This window comes from Canariomyces notabilis (genome assembly GCF_033297395.1).
Source record: "Canariomyces notabilis strain CBS 508.74 unplaced genomic scaffold N656scaffold_27, whole genome shotgun sequence".
NCBI lineage: Eukaryota > Fungi > Ascomycota > Sordariomycetes > Sordariales > Chaetomiaceae > Canariomyces > Canariomyces notabilis.
In genome coordinates this window covers 257,106-271,076 of record NW_027041849.1, presented here as the reverse complement: position 1 = coordinate 271,076, position 13,971 = coordinate 257,106, and the positions used below count along the sequence as shown (strand labels likewise).

Below are 13,971 nucleotides of genomic sequence, written 5' to 3'. Positions count from 1 at the left end.
CCTATCTTTCTTCCCCTGTCGTCAGCCTGAGCTGCAATAAGCACTCAGCTGTTTCTTTTTGTATGATGCTGTTTATCTCTGTTACTACTATTCTGCTCACAGCCGGCATTAAATAGACAAGCACCAGCAGATCGTCTTTCGTCCACCCCCATCGACATGGTAGATTGTGCACATGGTCTGGGTGCAGTGACAAGTGCAAAAGTACCTACTTGGACATTGTCTTTTTTGGTCATGCCGCAGCTCCACCCACCAACTTCAAGTTTTGAAGACCGCAGCTAAAGAATAGTTACCTATTGATACTATAGTAGAGAACTATAGTAGAGAGTTGGGGGTTGGGAGGAGGTTGAAGACTGGAGCCAAGCCAATGTCCGCAGTGGCGTCCAATACATCAGGTCTCCTCTGGGTTCTTCCTTCTCACTCAACAGTTTGTGTGAACCTCCCAGGGCGAGTAAGGTACACACAAACTCATTCTTTCACCCTACTCTCTTCGCGCCACTACTAGTACTCGCAAGATGGAGGCACGTCAACCACATACCTGCAAGCATTGCCAAATGTTGCTGTTCGACGCCACCGATATTCTTTCAAGTGGGATAAACCGGTGCTGCGAGTAGATGGCATTCCGGTCGTTGAGGGTGCTTTAGACGGATGTGACTTTTTCGCGCACTTTGTCACTCGCAAATTCTTTGATTGAGGACCCCAACTTCAGAGACAGAGGCTGAACCTGCAAAAATCTAGGTGTTTCCACGATGGAAATCACGTTTGAGACTCGCGCTGCTGTTCACGACGTTAACCGTGCGGATATTAATTCTCCCGGAATGTCTAGCTGCTGGACGATTCACTCCGAGCCTGGTATGACGTACTGAACGATGGTGTATCATGGACAACTGATCGTGTTTTCACTCTGACCATGACAACCTAGATGACCCAGCTGCCGCTTTTGTTTCCACTCGGCCTATAAGAAGAGACCTTCGCGACCCCGAACTCGTCAAGCTAGCCAAATCCTGGCTTATCCAGTGCGGCATCACTCACAAGCTCTGTCAAGAGCAATTCAAAAGCCTTCCATTCCAATCAAAGCGGTCTATTGACGTCGGGAGTTCCAACCAAGATACAATCAGTCTGAGAGAGAGTGGCAGAGAGCCCTTCGGCTCTTACCTTTGATATGCTGTATGTCGCCCTCAGTTACTGCTGGGGAGCGGGCACCCACTCGCACAAAACGACAAAAGAAAATACTGACGAGCGACTGAAGTCGTTCACGCTTGCTGCTCTGCCCAAGACAATTCAGGATGCCGTCGAGATAACACGCAAACTAGGGTTCAGGAGTCTCTGGATAGACAGCCTGTGTATTGTCCAGGACGACGAAGGCGACGTGGCCAACCAACTTGGAGATATGCACAAGATCTATACTTCGGCTGCACTTACCGTGTCTGCTGCCAATGCTAGCGGGAGTGACGAGGGGTTCTTATCTGTATGTTGGCCAGCCTCACAGAGCGTACGGCTCCGATACAAGACTCCCAACCGAGAAGAGGGACATGTCATTCTCTCCAAATACTTCCGCCCAGGCGGCGAACCAATCCACACAAGGGCATGGACACTGCAGGAGCATCTCCTGTCCACCCGAACCCTCATCTATGGCACTCACGGTCTGCGCTGGTCCTGTCGGACTGCTAAATACTACGATGTATCTCAGAATCAACCCGACGTCCATTACAACCATGGCAGAGCTGGTCTCGAAACGGGGAAAGATCCCCACGGCAGCCGATCTTTCATCCGGGATCCGTAACTGGGCAACATGGTACGAAATTGTTCAGGAGTTTTCCAGTCGCAAACTCTCGTTCCCCCAAGATAGGCTTCCTGCAATCTCGGCTATTGCCGCAAAATACTCCGAGGCAGGTATTGGTCGCTATTTGGCTGAATTGTGGGAGTCGACCCTGGCTAGGGATCTGCTATGGGGCAAATATGGAGGGTTAAAGGAAGGAAGCAGAGATCAGCCCGCTGGATTTCCGAGTTGGTCATGGGCCTCCTTGGGAGGACCGGTCAGATGGGGAGATATGCCCTTCAAAGGTACTCCCCCTACGTTCACTCTCCTTGGTGCAAGGGTTACCACAACGAGTCCGCCCACGCCTTTTGGCCAAGTGGCAAGCGGTACTCTCCGCATCCAGGGACATCTCCGTCCGGTCACTTGCCTGGCAACTGGTGCGGATGCTTGTAGCAACAAGCTATGGCCTAGGGAGGTGTATTTTCCGCACCCGTGGGATGAACGAGCAGTGCTACTAGCGGGCGCGAACTTGATGCAGAACGAACAGGAGCCGGACAACCTGAATGCCCAGTCATTCTCGCGCTCTTTGACTGCGAGGAAGATATGAAGATGGCAAACGTCCAGGTGTTTTGCCTTGAACTTGTGGGCAACGAACTCGTCGGGCGAGGCCCCAGTGATGATACCCGATTTGGCATCTATTCTTCTGGAATTGTCCTCGTATTAGAAAACAGGGGTAATGTCAATTTCAAGAGGGTTGGAACATACCGCATGCATAAGGCCGTGGACAGGGAAGGGGTATCAGCTAGCGATGTGCGTTTGCGCAACGAGTGTATGCAAGGATGGTTTGCGTCTAGTCCACTTTCTGAGGTTCTCATCCGTTAGCGAGCGTACTAGGTAACATATCTAACCTTCATCCATAGTAGAGCCCTTCTCTATGACCTGGCGAGTCGAGTGCAATGGGCGCGGTATTGTTAATGACGGATCCAGTATGTGTGATTGGGCATTTGACGCATTTCTTGCACCTAGGTCCTACAGTCCTACTAAGGCCAACCCTTGTCCCTTTCCATACCACAAGGACGGGATCAGCTGGACACATACAGCGATTCCGACTCAGCGAGACAGCGAAACCGTAGCAAGCCCAAGGCCCCAAAGTTGGCTCTTCAATACCTCCCACGCCAGACGAGCCACATAGAGGCGCTAAACTTGGAAGGAGCCCGCAGCTGAGGTGTAAGGTACCATTGAGTGACTCAACACCTTTCGATCCTGCCTAACAATGTGTCCGCGACTCCGCCGTTTGAGATTGCTTCCCCAAATCCAATTCCCGCGATTCTATTTGGGAAGGTATTGCTGTCTAGGTGAACATTGGGAAACCTAAAGGCACAAGCAGTGTCAGTGAATGTCTAATTGCGGATTCCGAGGTCTGTCGCAGTGTCGCGCACTCAGAGACTCAGAGTCAGACGAATTGATGATCGCCAGAATAACCCTAGGGTCTTTGACGGAGTGGCGCTGTGGCGTCTTCTCGGGCTGGGGAGGCCCTGAGAGCCTAAGCCGTATCACACCGGACAAGGCAGCAACATCAATGTTTGACGCATTCTAATACAGGCTAACCTGCACATAACGATTGGGTCGGTTACAGAAATTTGACCGTTTGATTCCAGGTTATCGCTATCCAGAGTTGACCGACTTCCTGCCCAAGAGGGTAATCTGTGGGGCACTGCTGCCTCTCGACTCTAAAATCGTAGGTTCAGCGGTGCCCCAAGGCTGCTTAGCTAACCATTTTAGGGAGGCCAAAGCTCTAAGAACCCCCTGACTATAGCGATTTGTATGTATTACTCAGTAGAAATTCTAACGATTATCTTATTAGATAGGTAATTGCAATCTTCTATACGAATAACGATGGGCTTAGGGTATTATTAACTGTTAAGTGTAGGTAATCGTTATATCTGAGATCGTTATGTGTAGGTCTGACTGTAATCATTATTAATTCTGATAATTGTTTGCGGGCTTCAAGTACCGGTAGCTTGGGAGGTGGGGCCGGCCCGGCCTGCCCACAAGTCGGGAAGGTCCGGCGCCCCACACCCCTTCACCAGAGTGGCGTCTAACGGTCTTGTACACTAAGCATGTTTTAGGATTAGGTGCTTACAGGGGTTACACGAAAGCTGTTTAAGAACCACTTCAGCCCTGCGGTAAGGCATTTTTTTCACGGTTTACATGCCGGCTGGGCAAATCTCGAATGCGAGCAAGATCCGACCACGTGCTATTTGGGGCACACCCGCGCTCAGCCAACTAAACCGCTGACATGAAAAACACCAAACAAGCGAGAAACAGGCATGGCAAACTAGCTAGGTACCGGGCATAGAGTCATAGACCCACTCTGGTGGCTGCTTCTGAATCTGATTGATCCGCCGCTTCCTCTTTGGAATGGAAGAAGCTTGGTGGCCGAGAAACGAAGCCATGGTGAGTATCAAGACTGCTACAGTACAGCCCTTAGGCAGCTCTAGGACCCAAACAATGTGTCTGGCTATCGGATCCAAACCGAGGTAAGCATGGTGCACACCTGACCTACGCGACTGCGAACTCCAAGTTAGACTTTTCGCGCAACCATAGGACTGGTATCCGACCTGTTCCAAACTTGTTCATGAGCCTCGGTATCTGAAGCCACAATCCAACTGCAAGGGATCACAACCAGGCACCGATTCGCGGGACATCGAAGCCTCAATTAGCCCCCGTTCTCCTTGACGAGAAACAGCTGTCATTGTAGTTGATACTTGCGTGACGATCCTATTTGGAGCATCATCCCATCCTTCACTTGCTTGCCATCATGATATATAAGTCTGGGACGATACTGGCTTCAAGTCGGTTGGATTGCAGCATCGACAACAACCTCGACAACTCAATATCAACATCAGCTCGACTCCATTCGCTCCTAGCAATCAAGAACGTGCATACTTCTCATCCTTCACCAATACTGCTACTAGTACTAGCACTATCATCACACAGTCTCCAGCAAAAATGTCCAGCAACAACGGAGGCTCGTCCAGCACCAACTGGGACGACGTGCTCAAGCACGGCTCGGCTCTCAGCATCCTCAAGCCTGATGTCATTCCTCCTCCGACCAGCGGCAGTTCAAGTTCGAGCTCCCGTGGCAATTCCGGGTCTACATCTGGCGGCAATTCATCCTCGTCCCGCGGTGTAAGCTTGTCCATTGAAAATTGATCATGGGGATGTCTTGCTAATTAGTACTGTCAATGACTGGCAGGGTTACTCTGGGAGTCGAAGATAATGATGCTACTGTTCCCTCATTTCTAGAAGGTCTCTTCCGGACTCGGACTTCGACGATGAACAACTTGAAGATGGCAATTCAATCTTTATCACTCAGCGATATCGGGCATGCGTTGACTTTTCTGGCTTTTTTGTTTCGTTTGTTGGGTTTAAGCGGTTTGGTTTTCATTTTCAGGCACATTGCATCTGGGGCGGCGTAAGAGGGCGCATTATACATTGGCTTTTCAACATGGGTCTGTATAGAATCGGAATGGGTGTTTAGAGCAGGCCGCCTGGGGCGACCAACGACGCAAGCCGGGCTGGTACCCAAGCATAGCATGGAGTTCAGCATAGATGATGTTTATCGAAGACTCTTTTTCAGTTCACCCCTGCTCCGTAACCGTTCGAACGCTTCCCTCCTCCCTTTTTAAAAGGGGAATATGATCTAGCACGCCTGCTGAAGTCGACACAATCACTAAATATCTTGCATGGATCCATCTGTTGCAAGTTCTGAGGTGGCACTAGTAAGTAGTAACGTGTTTTCTTCAGGTTTCCAGTCGAAATCCTGGTGAGGAATAAGCAGGCATAGACAGGACTTGATTCCAACTACAACATACCTGCGTAGAGAAGTCGCATTGGTTATACAAGTCAAGTTCCCCTTCCTACATTCACCCCCCACGGGCAGTCGGAGTGAATTAGTAGTGAAGTGGTAAAACCCATTGTTGCCATCGATGGTCGCCGCGTTCGATTCGGGGCTGACGCACCAATTGGCAATGTAGCAAACTGAGAAGAATCCAAGTCGTGGTATTTCAGAGACTTTTCCTCGGCAAGTTGGACCCCAATTTCCGATGCGGCTAACGTGCCCATGCAGGATGCGTCCTCTCCATGGGCAGTATGGGACAATCTGTTGAGACTCGTCACGGAGGTCACTCACAAGGACAGATGCACCAGTGTGGTGTTTAGGCAAGAATGCGGGCGCAACAAGACTTGGACGCATAGACTCTGACTCTGACAGTTCGATGCCACCACGAACATTGCCTGTATTCGAATCTCCAACCGTGTAAAGGTGTCAGGCGGACTCGGAGTTCTGTTCTCTCCACAGCTTGGCGGGTACTTTGCACGGTATTTTATAGTGCTTCAAGTGCTTGTAATATCCTTGCGCCGTTGTCAATGGTGGGAAGACTCAAGTCTACCAAACTGCATGGAGAGTTTGCGGTATGTTTGTGAGATAACTTCGAAATTGGGTTGGATCTCCATTGTGAGCTTTGGCGTTGTGGTCCGGGACGCATAGACTCTGACTCTGAGGAGTCTCGAGGGACTGGAGGTTACAATCCGGTTCTCAGTCGAGCGGGATATGTCTTTGTCCTCTTTGCCTAGCTGCCTAAGGTACCTTACCTTTCCAAGATGGAGCGGAGTGTTAGCCAGGCATTTCTGGCACCCCGTTCGGGCTCTGGACCACCGGTTGAATTACCCTCTAACCTCTTTAACTTCTCGTCCAGAATAATCCTGTGCTGAAAGTGTGGGACTGGCGATATCTTTTCAACCCTTTAATAAAGCAGAACACTCAATCTTTCTTCGGCCTCGGCGTGTGCATGTTGGCCCTTGGCACGATTCAGGCCGAGTTATAGCGATGCTAGCTTTTGGGCAAACATGGTACTGCATGTACTGCATCCGTACATTGCTAAGGACGAATGGGGATACCTTCCATACTATATCCTCGATACTTGGCGGCCAAATGTCAAGCAGCCAGGGCACTGGTGGCCGAGTGTAGTCGCATACGTCGGATACACAGTCTTCCCGGTTGGCTGACTCCATCTGCGAGCTTGTAAGCCTCCATCCCAAAAAGTAAGGCATCCAATAACGAAGGCCATCCACACCGAAATGGACGGGCAGGGAAGATGGCAGAATTTGGAGGTATCTGCCTTGTAGGACCCCAAAAGGTCCAATCATCGATTGCTCGCAAAATACTTCTGTTATACCACCAACGGCAGCGGCGAATGCGCGCTGCTCAGGTTCCGGTCTGGTAACGGTGACATTGATGAGGGGTCGCACATGGTATCTTAAATTCTCGATCTACCCATCGGCGCATCCCACCTTCCTTCCTTCCTTCCTTCACCAAAGCCCTCTTACTCTCAACAGCTCACGGAGTCAACAATGCCTGGAAAGCGCGCTCGTCCAATCGACAGGTGCTTGCCCAGGCAACGCTGTCCAGTTTGCCTGGGCAAGCATCTATGGGGAGAAGGGTGGTTCTCTATCATGAGCAATCGCTTTGCTGCGAGGAAATGGCGATTCCCGTTCGATGGGTTCCACGCATCTTCCTCGCAGCAGAGCATTATGATAGAGAACCACCCTTCTCCCCATTCAATGCTTCCGGGTGTTGTTGACTCCGTGGGTTGTGAGGATTATTTGCCGCTCCGCTTAACTTTCTGGATTTCTTTATCCAGTCGAGGAACTTCCTTCGCTTCGGACAATAAAGTGAGACTCTTGTCCTTCTCCATATCCGTTCAAGTTGCTAACAAAAGCTGTCAATAGCCACGGTGTCGCCCTGGCAACCATTCTGGCGGGTCGCCCCCTGCCAGACCTTCTTTCTCCGTCCTGACAGGGGTCCCGAGAGGAGTGCAAACAGGCGCAATGGAAGTTGCCACCTCTTTCTGGCAGCTAGATGCCATGTGCTTTGTGTGCTCCTTGAGCGGGATTCCTCACGTCTGGACGGAGAAGTTGGCACAATGCTGGGAATCCAGTCCCGGCGGTTCAGGGCGCGGAAAAGGGGCTCGAAGGAGGTTGAGTCGGCAAACTCGCCCTTTATGTACCATGGAAAACGTATGTAGCCGCTCTCTCTTCTCGTTAAATTCTGATGCTGACGCGAACTGGCTGGTATAGCAGATTGTCGGACCTGGATAGTTCGTCGTTAAAAGGTCCCGCTGCAATCCGTACTTCGGATAGCGAAACAGAACGAAAGCTACTGCTCCAAGCACCCAACTACATCAAGAACTGCAAGCCGTCTCACAAAAATCAGGGCCCGCCGCCCGTGGCCGCCGAAGAGACACAAAGTGTTTGCGCTGAGTCCCTCTTGGCGCAAGATGGAGGCGCCAAATGACGATTTGGCCTCCTGGCCTTCCTTGGATAGCGACGTTTTCGACGGTTCATTCGCCAAATGGCCCACTTCTGATTTTAGCAACGGCAGTTCTAGGGAGCCGCTACCTCTCGAACCGTCGACAGATGGCTATATATCAGCCCAAGATCGTGGTCCAGACCCGAATCTCATTCTCAGAAACCTTGGGATAGATCTCTCCATTTCGAGTCCCATTGAGCTTATTGATAACTTCGATTTACCCGAAACTCCATCGGCAGGCTTAGCTGACGCCAGCTCCCCAGCGATCCCGAATCACATGACGTGGAGCCCGTCTTCAGTCGAGTCTGGCTCCACGAACTCGCCTACGACGCCGGAAACGCTGGGTCTCTCCCCTGGTCTCTCCCCTGATCTGCTGAGCTTATCATCGCCAGCTCCCCATATCAACTTTGTACATGGATCTTCCATTGGCTGGTCGCAGCTGCCAATGGAACAGGGTGTTATTGGAGATGTCGGACAAGGCATACTCCAGGGCGCAGATCTGATCTCTGAGGTTGAATCATCGTCGTCCAGATTGAGTACTGTCCATAAACCTCACAACAGACACAGTCTCCCTGCGTAAGTCACTTCCCTGAACACGCGATCCAGCTGCCTCCACACCATATTCTGACAAGGTCACAGAAGAGAGCGCCGCAAGCTTGATAGGCCAGAAGAATGCCCTCTCTGTGGCAAAGGGCATGCGTACAGGGCAGGATTAAACAGGCACATTTGTTCCAAACACCCCGATGAGGCTGCTCGTTTCAATCTGTCCACGGAAAGGCAGGTCTGCAAGTGGTGTCGCAGCTCCTTTGCGAGGAAGGATCATCTCCTCCGGCACCTCACCAGAAAGCACCAACGGGCGAAACAGCAACACAGGCGAAAACGCGGGGACATACCTGAGATGTGCGTTACACGTTGAGCGTTTTGTTTTCCTTCTCTCAGACAAATTGTCGCTTAACGGATGGTTTTTATGAGTGATATACAAGGGGCGAGTGTCCAGTATGGAATATGGTTTTGGTCTTGATTCTAGGACAGCAATAAGGATCACCGACTGGCTAGGTCATATCGATTGGCACCTTCGCAGGGTGTTGACCACGACGACGTTTAATGGAATTCTGTTTGGCAACTTTGACTTTGGCATTTGGAGCCGTCAGGCGTGGCTGCGCTTCCCAAACTCGGTAGACCTCGGCTGTTGGACAGCAGCAGCACACTCTGCAACTTCTCAGCCAAGTCAACCAAGTCAACCAAGTGAGAACCTGGTAGCAACCCGAACAGTGAGGCCGGAATCGGGGTGACCGGATCTACCATTTGAGGGAACTACCTGCGCCGGCGCCGCCATGGGAACGTCGACGAGTAACTCAATACCAAAACACAGCTTCCCAAATCCGCATGGAGCCAGGCACACACTGTCTCTACCACGGCATCTTGGTCCATGACTCCATGGAGCTTGGTTGCCGCGAGCTGGACCCTCCCATCCGGCATCGGAGGTCCATCATTCTGAAGCTGGCTCGATTCTCTGGGTAGAAATCGATGTCCTTCAGTACAAAGTACCCAAGGTCCAAGGACACTCAAGGGAGTGCAACAGTCTTTGGAACATCCGTGACCGTAAGACCAAGTGGAAGAAGACGAGAACCATTGCCGGCTTGGCGCTCTCAGCCCTACACACACCTTAAATCTCGCCAAGCCGCTGAAAGCTCCACACACAGCTCCTGTCCCCGCTCGCGTAAACCATGCACAAACAATGCAGCCCCACGTCCGCGATTGACGACACGTCTCCAGCACTGTTCGAGCACGAGGGACCAATTCCACTTCACCTCAAAGTCACACGCCTGCGTTCGTATAGAAACGCCGAGCTCTTCAATCTACATACGATGCCGAGGTGACAATCCATTCTCTCCAGTCACAGACACACGCACACCATGGCGCTCCCGCTCCCGCCGGGGCTCAACCACTCCGAAGCGGCCTTCCTCGCCGAGATGGAGCTGGTGACCGTGGTTCCGCGCCAACGACTTGAAAGCATCGAGCTCCTAGGTGTAAGCCTCAATTGCCCTTCCCCATCCCACCTCCCCCCTTCCTTCCCTCCTTTCTTTCTCAATTAAACTAACCACCCACCACCCCTCACAAACAGGGCAAAACCCCACCCCTCCGCCCACTACACCGCGCGGACCTACCCCTGTGGTTAGCCCTCCTCCTCAAGAAACAGCGCCGCGCCAACATCGTCCCTCCACCCTGGCTGCACCCATCATCGCTCGCCGAAATCATCCACCGCGAGACCAAGGAAGACCCATCCGCCTTCTCCCCGCCGCCCCCGGCCCCGTCGCGCGCTGACCCCGCCCGCCCGGGCCACGCTCACCAATATGATACCACGACGACCACAACCATCTTATCCCCGCCGTTCCTCCCCTCTTCCTGCACCGCCGCCGCGCCCGCGGGGTACCTGCCGTACCACTGGCTTGAGGTGGCGGAGCAGCTGCTCGCGCACGCCGGGGACGACATGGCCGGGCTGGGCGGGGCGTCTGCGGGGGAGATTCGGGGACTGTTGCGGGACTTGGTCGAGGTTCGGGCTGCCAAGATGAGGAGCAGCGCCGCTGCTCTAGAAGGGTTCGGCGGCGGGTTGATGAGCCTGCGGGGTGTCGGCGCCATGGAGCTGGCCGAGAGCAGGGGGTTTGTGCTGGGCGTGGTGGATGGGGTGCGCAAGATTGGGGCCGGAGCTGAGGCGGCGAGGCGCGAACGGGAGGAGGAGGAGATGGCTGGCCCTGGGCTTGGGCTTGAAGACGACGAGAGTGATGAAGAGATGGGGATTTGATACGAGATATCGTATCGGGGTTGGGCCAACGGGGGATAACTTGCACTCCACAGTCACGGAAAGTTTGGTGATCGGGTGCTTGGGAAGGGTGATTTTGAACAGATCTATTGCGATTTGTCGGCTCCCGGGCCGCCAGTTCTATCGCCGGCAGTGCAACATCCAAACGAAACCATTCTATCTCTTCCACGCCAATACACGCCATCACAAGATTCTCCGACAATCAATCAAACTTACCTGGGCGTCATTCTTACTCACCACGACTGCTCAAGCAGGTCAGTCTGCCTGCTCGAGCTATCTCTCCAGCTCCCATGACTAGCGGCTGCAAGCCGTCAGAGCTACAAGACGACCCCGAGCGGATAACCGGGAGGTGACCGCATGATGTTATCCGGTTAGTAATAAGTGCTGGGGGCGTCCGGCATATCGATATCGCTGTCATAGGGAAAGTCCGTCATCTCAACATCGGGAGGGCTCGGGATGTCATTATCCAGAGAGTTCGGAATGCCGAGAGCCTGAGTGGGAGGGAACAGTGTGGGGATTTGGTTGGAATAGTTGGAATAGTTGGAATAGCCGGGAGCGCTGTAAAAGCTGGAACCCGTGGCTCCGTTCCAACCGAACATAGTGGGAGCATTCACATCCCAAAGAGTTCCCGGGAAATGCCCCGTCTTCTCATCGGTCGAAGCGTCATAGTATGTCGAACCGTTTGCGGGGGTACCATCGCGCAGACACAAATCAGCACTCGGGTCGTCCTCCGGGCTATCCGGCCAACGAAAATGTTCTTCAAGATCCGCATCGCTGTCTGGGGTTGAGAAACCATCTGGTATACCAAAACTACCCTCCGAGGTGTGGGTAGACCCTGTCTCCGAGTCATCCTCGGAGCTGCCGGTAGACCCTGTCTCCGAGTCATACTCGGAGCTGCCGGTAGACCCCGCCTCCGAGTCATCCTCCGGCCTATCCGACCACCGAAAAATATGTTCAAGGTCCGCATCGCTGTCCGAAGTCGAGAAACCGTCTGGTATACCGACACTACCCTCCGAGCTGTCGGTGGACCCCGCCTCCGGGTCATGGTAAATTGGACCGCGTGACCAGCGGTCTACATCTTTCGGCATGTTATTTGGCTCGATAAAATTATTAAGGTTTGCAGAGCTGTCCGGAGTCGAGAAACCATCTGGTAAACCAGTACTACCCTCTGAGTTGGGGTTATTCCCTTCCACTGTGGTATGGGGAGCAGAGGCGGCTGATGAAGTGTGAATCTTGTCCGAAGTATCAGTATCAGAGCCGTTGCCCTCGCTTTTGTGCCCGTCCGACCCTCTAACGCTCAACTCGTCATCGGCATCGTATCCCTCGCTATTAGTCCCCGTTATGTACACCACGTTTTGCCCCGCATTGATATTGACGTTTGGGTAGAATATGAAGCCGGGAATTCTGATCTGGTTTGGTCCAGACGCCGACGAGAGTTCGGGAGCGCTGCTTATACTACCGTGGACGGGAACGACGGATGAGGATCGACGCTGCGGGACGCTACTGCCATCATTAGCTGACTCCTCTTTAACGCGACGGCTCTCCTCCGCAGACAAGGAACTGCTGCTGCGCTTCACCCGTTTGGGGCTAGGAGCATGATAATTCTCACTGCTGCTGCTGAACTTCCTTTTCCGTTCGGAGCCACCGTCATTGACAGCGCTCTGCGTGTCCGCAAAGCTGCTTGGCTGGGGACCAGCCTCCGATACTGGGGCGTTTGGCTGTGCCGTCACGGTCTTCGGGCTTACCCCGTCAAGGAGCTCTTCAACCTTTGGCAGGCATCCCTGGGTCTGGAGCCTCGGAGGAGGCAACTGCGATCCATTAGCAGGCCGACTCCTATGCCCAAAAGTAAAGTTCGCGTCAAACACTGGCTTGTCGTTGTCGAGGTGCGGCGTCGGACTGTTGGGCGGGACAATCATAGCCCTATGGTTGTAGTCAACATAACCGGCATGGACTGGGTTGGGGTTGGGGAACCTAGGTATTTGCTCTAGGCTCAGTGTATCCTCCTCCTCCTTCTTTACAAAGGGAACAGAATCTGAGATGGGCCCGGAAGAAGAAACCGGACCGTTGGACGGCAGTGCCACCTCAATGCAGTCGGCTTTACACTCCTCGGCCGGGGTTTCAACTCGTGCCTGAATCGCAGCCTGGACGGCGGCATTATTTACTGCAGGACCGGCGGTCGCTCTTCGTCTTCGGATGATGCTCCGTGTAGCAGGGCATGGTATCCGCCTTGACGGGGACTGAGTCGTGGGTCGGCCGCTCTGGTCCAGGGCCATCAAGGGAGCGGCACCGGGTTGGAGCGCCCGGGACCGCGTTTGCCGAGGTGTGTAGTTGGGACTGACATTTCCACGTCCATGGAATGACTGTGAGGTCTGAGAGCGCTTGTTCTGTGCCGGGCTACCTGTCCCGGCTTTTGGTGTGGGCGCCATTCTTTGTCGTTGGTGATTGAAACGGGCAAAAGCGACTCCAAAAAAGTTTATGCTTTGAAACATCTCACCAGGAGAAAGTAAATTTAGCGAATGAATAAAAGGTACAGTTGGTTCTAGGTGAGTGCTCGTGTTCTCCTTTAGTTGTTCTTCAGGGATGGGCATGGTTTCAATTTATGCGGTTGCGCCAACAAGCTGACAAGTACCTGGCCTTATGTAATCTGTCTTGGGTTTTGCTGTCTCTGGGTTGCCTGAATGCTCTTGGAAGAACAAAGACGTTGATTAGTCCTATTCGTGGATGGCAGGGACAAAGGAAGCGACCACCAAGAGGCTACCGTTCAAATTCCGAGCATCTGGTAGGAACTTCTCGCCACTGTTTCTACAGTAGGGAGTATCTGGGATTGGCTTCCAACCGCATAGATAAGCATAACAGAGAAGCTTCAAAGATCGTGGTGTTACAGCAGCGCCAATGAATGCGGGCAAGTGATGGGATCCGATAGCAAGGGGGAAAGGTGTGCATCGAGAGAAGTGTTTAGGTACCTAGCAGAGGAAGGGGGGGTCTCTGTCCGCATGTTCTGTCTCATGACATTATAGTCCG

General features: G+C 52.9%; 7 protein-coding genes and 1 non-coding gene across 8 annotated transcripts; 6 read left to right on the top strand and 2 right to left on the bottom strand.

Annotated features, from left to right (window-relative positions):
* Positions 1 to 1,159: 1,159 nt before the first annotated feature.
* Positions 1,160 to 2,363, top strand: N656DRAFT_716747 (HET-domain-containing protein; the record flags this gene model as incomplete). Its single annotated transcript, XM_064812155.1, has 2 exons — positions 1,160 to 1,699; positions 1,743 to 2,363. The coding sequence occupies 2 exons, from the start codon at positions 1,160 to 1,162 to the stop codon at positions 2,361 to 2,363; spliced, it is 1,161 nt and encodes a 386-aa protein (XP_064666703.1).
* A 2,405-nt stretch (positions 2,364 to 4,768) lies between these two features.
* On the top strand, positions 4,769 to 5,039 carry N656DRAFT_801247 (uncharacterized protein; the record flags this gene model as incomplete). The annotated part of the gene is made up of 2 exons (XM_064818096.1): positions 4,769 to 4,948; positions 5,016 to 5,039. 2 exons carry the CDS (start codon positions 4,769 to 4,771, stop codon positions 5,037 to 5,039), a joined length of 204 nt encoding a protein of 67 aa, XP_064666702.1.
* A 356-nt stretch (positions 5,040 to 5,395) lies between these two features.
* On the bottom strand, positions 5,396 to 6,274 carry N656DRAFT_771294 (uncharacterized protein; the record flags this gene model as incomplete). The annotated part of the gene is made up of 4 exons (XM_064813849.1): positions 5,396 to 5,582; positions 5,635 to 5,921; positions 5,952 to 6,055; positions 6,211 to 6,274. The coding sequence occupies 4 exons, from the start codon at positions 6,272 to 6,274 to the stop codon at positions 5,396 to 5,398; spliced, it is 642 nt and encodes a 213-aa protein (XP_064666701.1).
* On the top strand, positions 5,710 to 5,780 carry N656DRAFT_t124. Its single transcript has one exon. It is a non-coding gene; the product is annotated as a tRNA-Gly (tRNA).
* Positions 6,275 to 7,069: 795 nt separating the features above from the next.
* On the top strand, positions 7,070 to 8,008 carry N656DRAFT_358449 (uncharacterized protein). The gene is made up of 3 exons (XM_064809366.1): positions 7,070 to 7,492; positions 7,550 to 7,837; positions 7,898 to 8,008. The coding sequence occupies exons 1-3, from the start codon at positions 7,172 to 7,174 to the stop codon at positions 7,916 to 7,918; spliced, it is 630 nt and encodes a 209-aa protein (XP_064666700.1). The 5' UTR covers positions 7,070 to 7,171; the 3' UTR covers positions 7,919 to 8,008.
* On the top strand, positions 7,794 to 9,138 carry N656DRAFT_358501 (uncharacterized protein). Its single transcript, XM_064809367.1, has 3 exons — positions 7,794 to 7,837; positions 7,898 to 8,705; positions 8,769 to 9,138. The coding sequence occupies exons 2-3, from the start codon at positions 8,098 to 8,100 to the stop codon at positions 9,043 to 9,045; spliced, it is 885 nt and encodes a 294-aa protein (XP_064666699.1). The 5' UTR covers positions 7,794 to 7,837; positions 7,898 to 8,097; the 3' UTR covers positions 9,046 to 9,138.
* Positions 9,139 to 10,045: 907 nt separating this feature from the next.
* On the top strand, positions 10,046 to 10,932 carry N656DRAFT_801246 (GINS complex, PSF2 component; the record flags this gene model as incomplete). Its single annotated transcript, XM_064818095.1, has 2 exons — positions 10,046 to 10,159; positions 10,255 to 10,932. 2 exons carry the CDS (start codon positions 10,046 to 10,048, stop codon positions 10,930 to 10,932), a joined length of 792 nt encoding a protein of 263 aa, XP_064666698.1.
* A 175-nt stretch (positions 10,933 to 11,107) lies between these two features.
* On the bottom strand, positions 11,108 to 13,507 carry N656DRAFT_783428 (uncharacterized protein). Its single transcript, XM_064815959.1, has one exon. The coding sequence runs from the start codon at positions 13,374 to 13,376 to the stop codon at positions 11,322 to 11,324; it is 2,055 nt and encodes a 684-aa protein (XP_064666697.1). The 5' UTR covers positions 13,377 to 13,507; the 3' UTR covers positions 11,108 to 11,321.
* Between the last annotated feature and the right edge of the window lie 464 nt (positions 13,508 to 13,971).

Coding starts and splice junctions, on each gene's coding strand:
- N656DRAFT_358449 (XM_064809366.1), top strand. CDS start 7,172: ATGCCTGGAAAGCGCGCTCGTCCAATCGACAGGTGCTTGCCCAGGCAA. Junction 7,493..7,549: donor CCTTCGCTTCGGACAATAAA/GTGAGACTCTTG, acceptor AGCTGTCAATAG/CCACGGTGTCGCCCTGGCAA. Junction 7,838..7,897: donor CTTTATGTACCATGGAAAAC/GTATGTAGCCGC, acceptor TGGCTGGTATAG/CAGATTGTCGGACCTGGATA.
- N656DRAFT_358501 (XM_064809367.1), top strand. CDS start 8,098: ATGGAGGCGCCAAATGACGATTTGGCCTCCTGGCCTTCCTTGGATAGC. Junction 8,706..8,768: donor AACAGACACAGTCTCCCTGC/GTAAGTCACTTC, acceptor ACAAGGTCACAG/AAGAGAGCGCCGCAAGCTTG.
- N656DRAFT_783428 (XM_064815959.1), bottom strand. CDS start 13,376: ATGGCGCCCACACCAAAAGCCGGGACAGGTAGCCCGGCACAGAACAAG.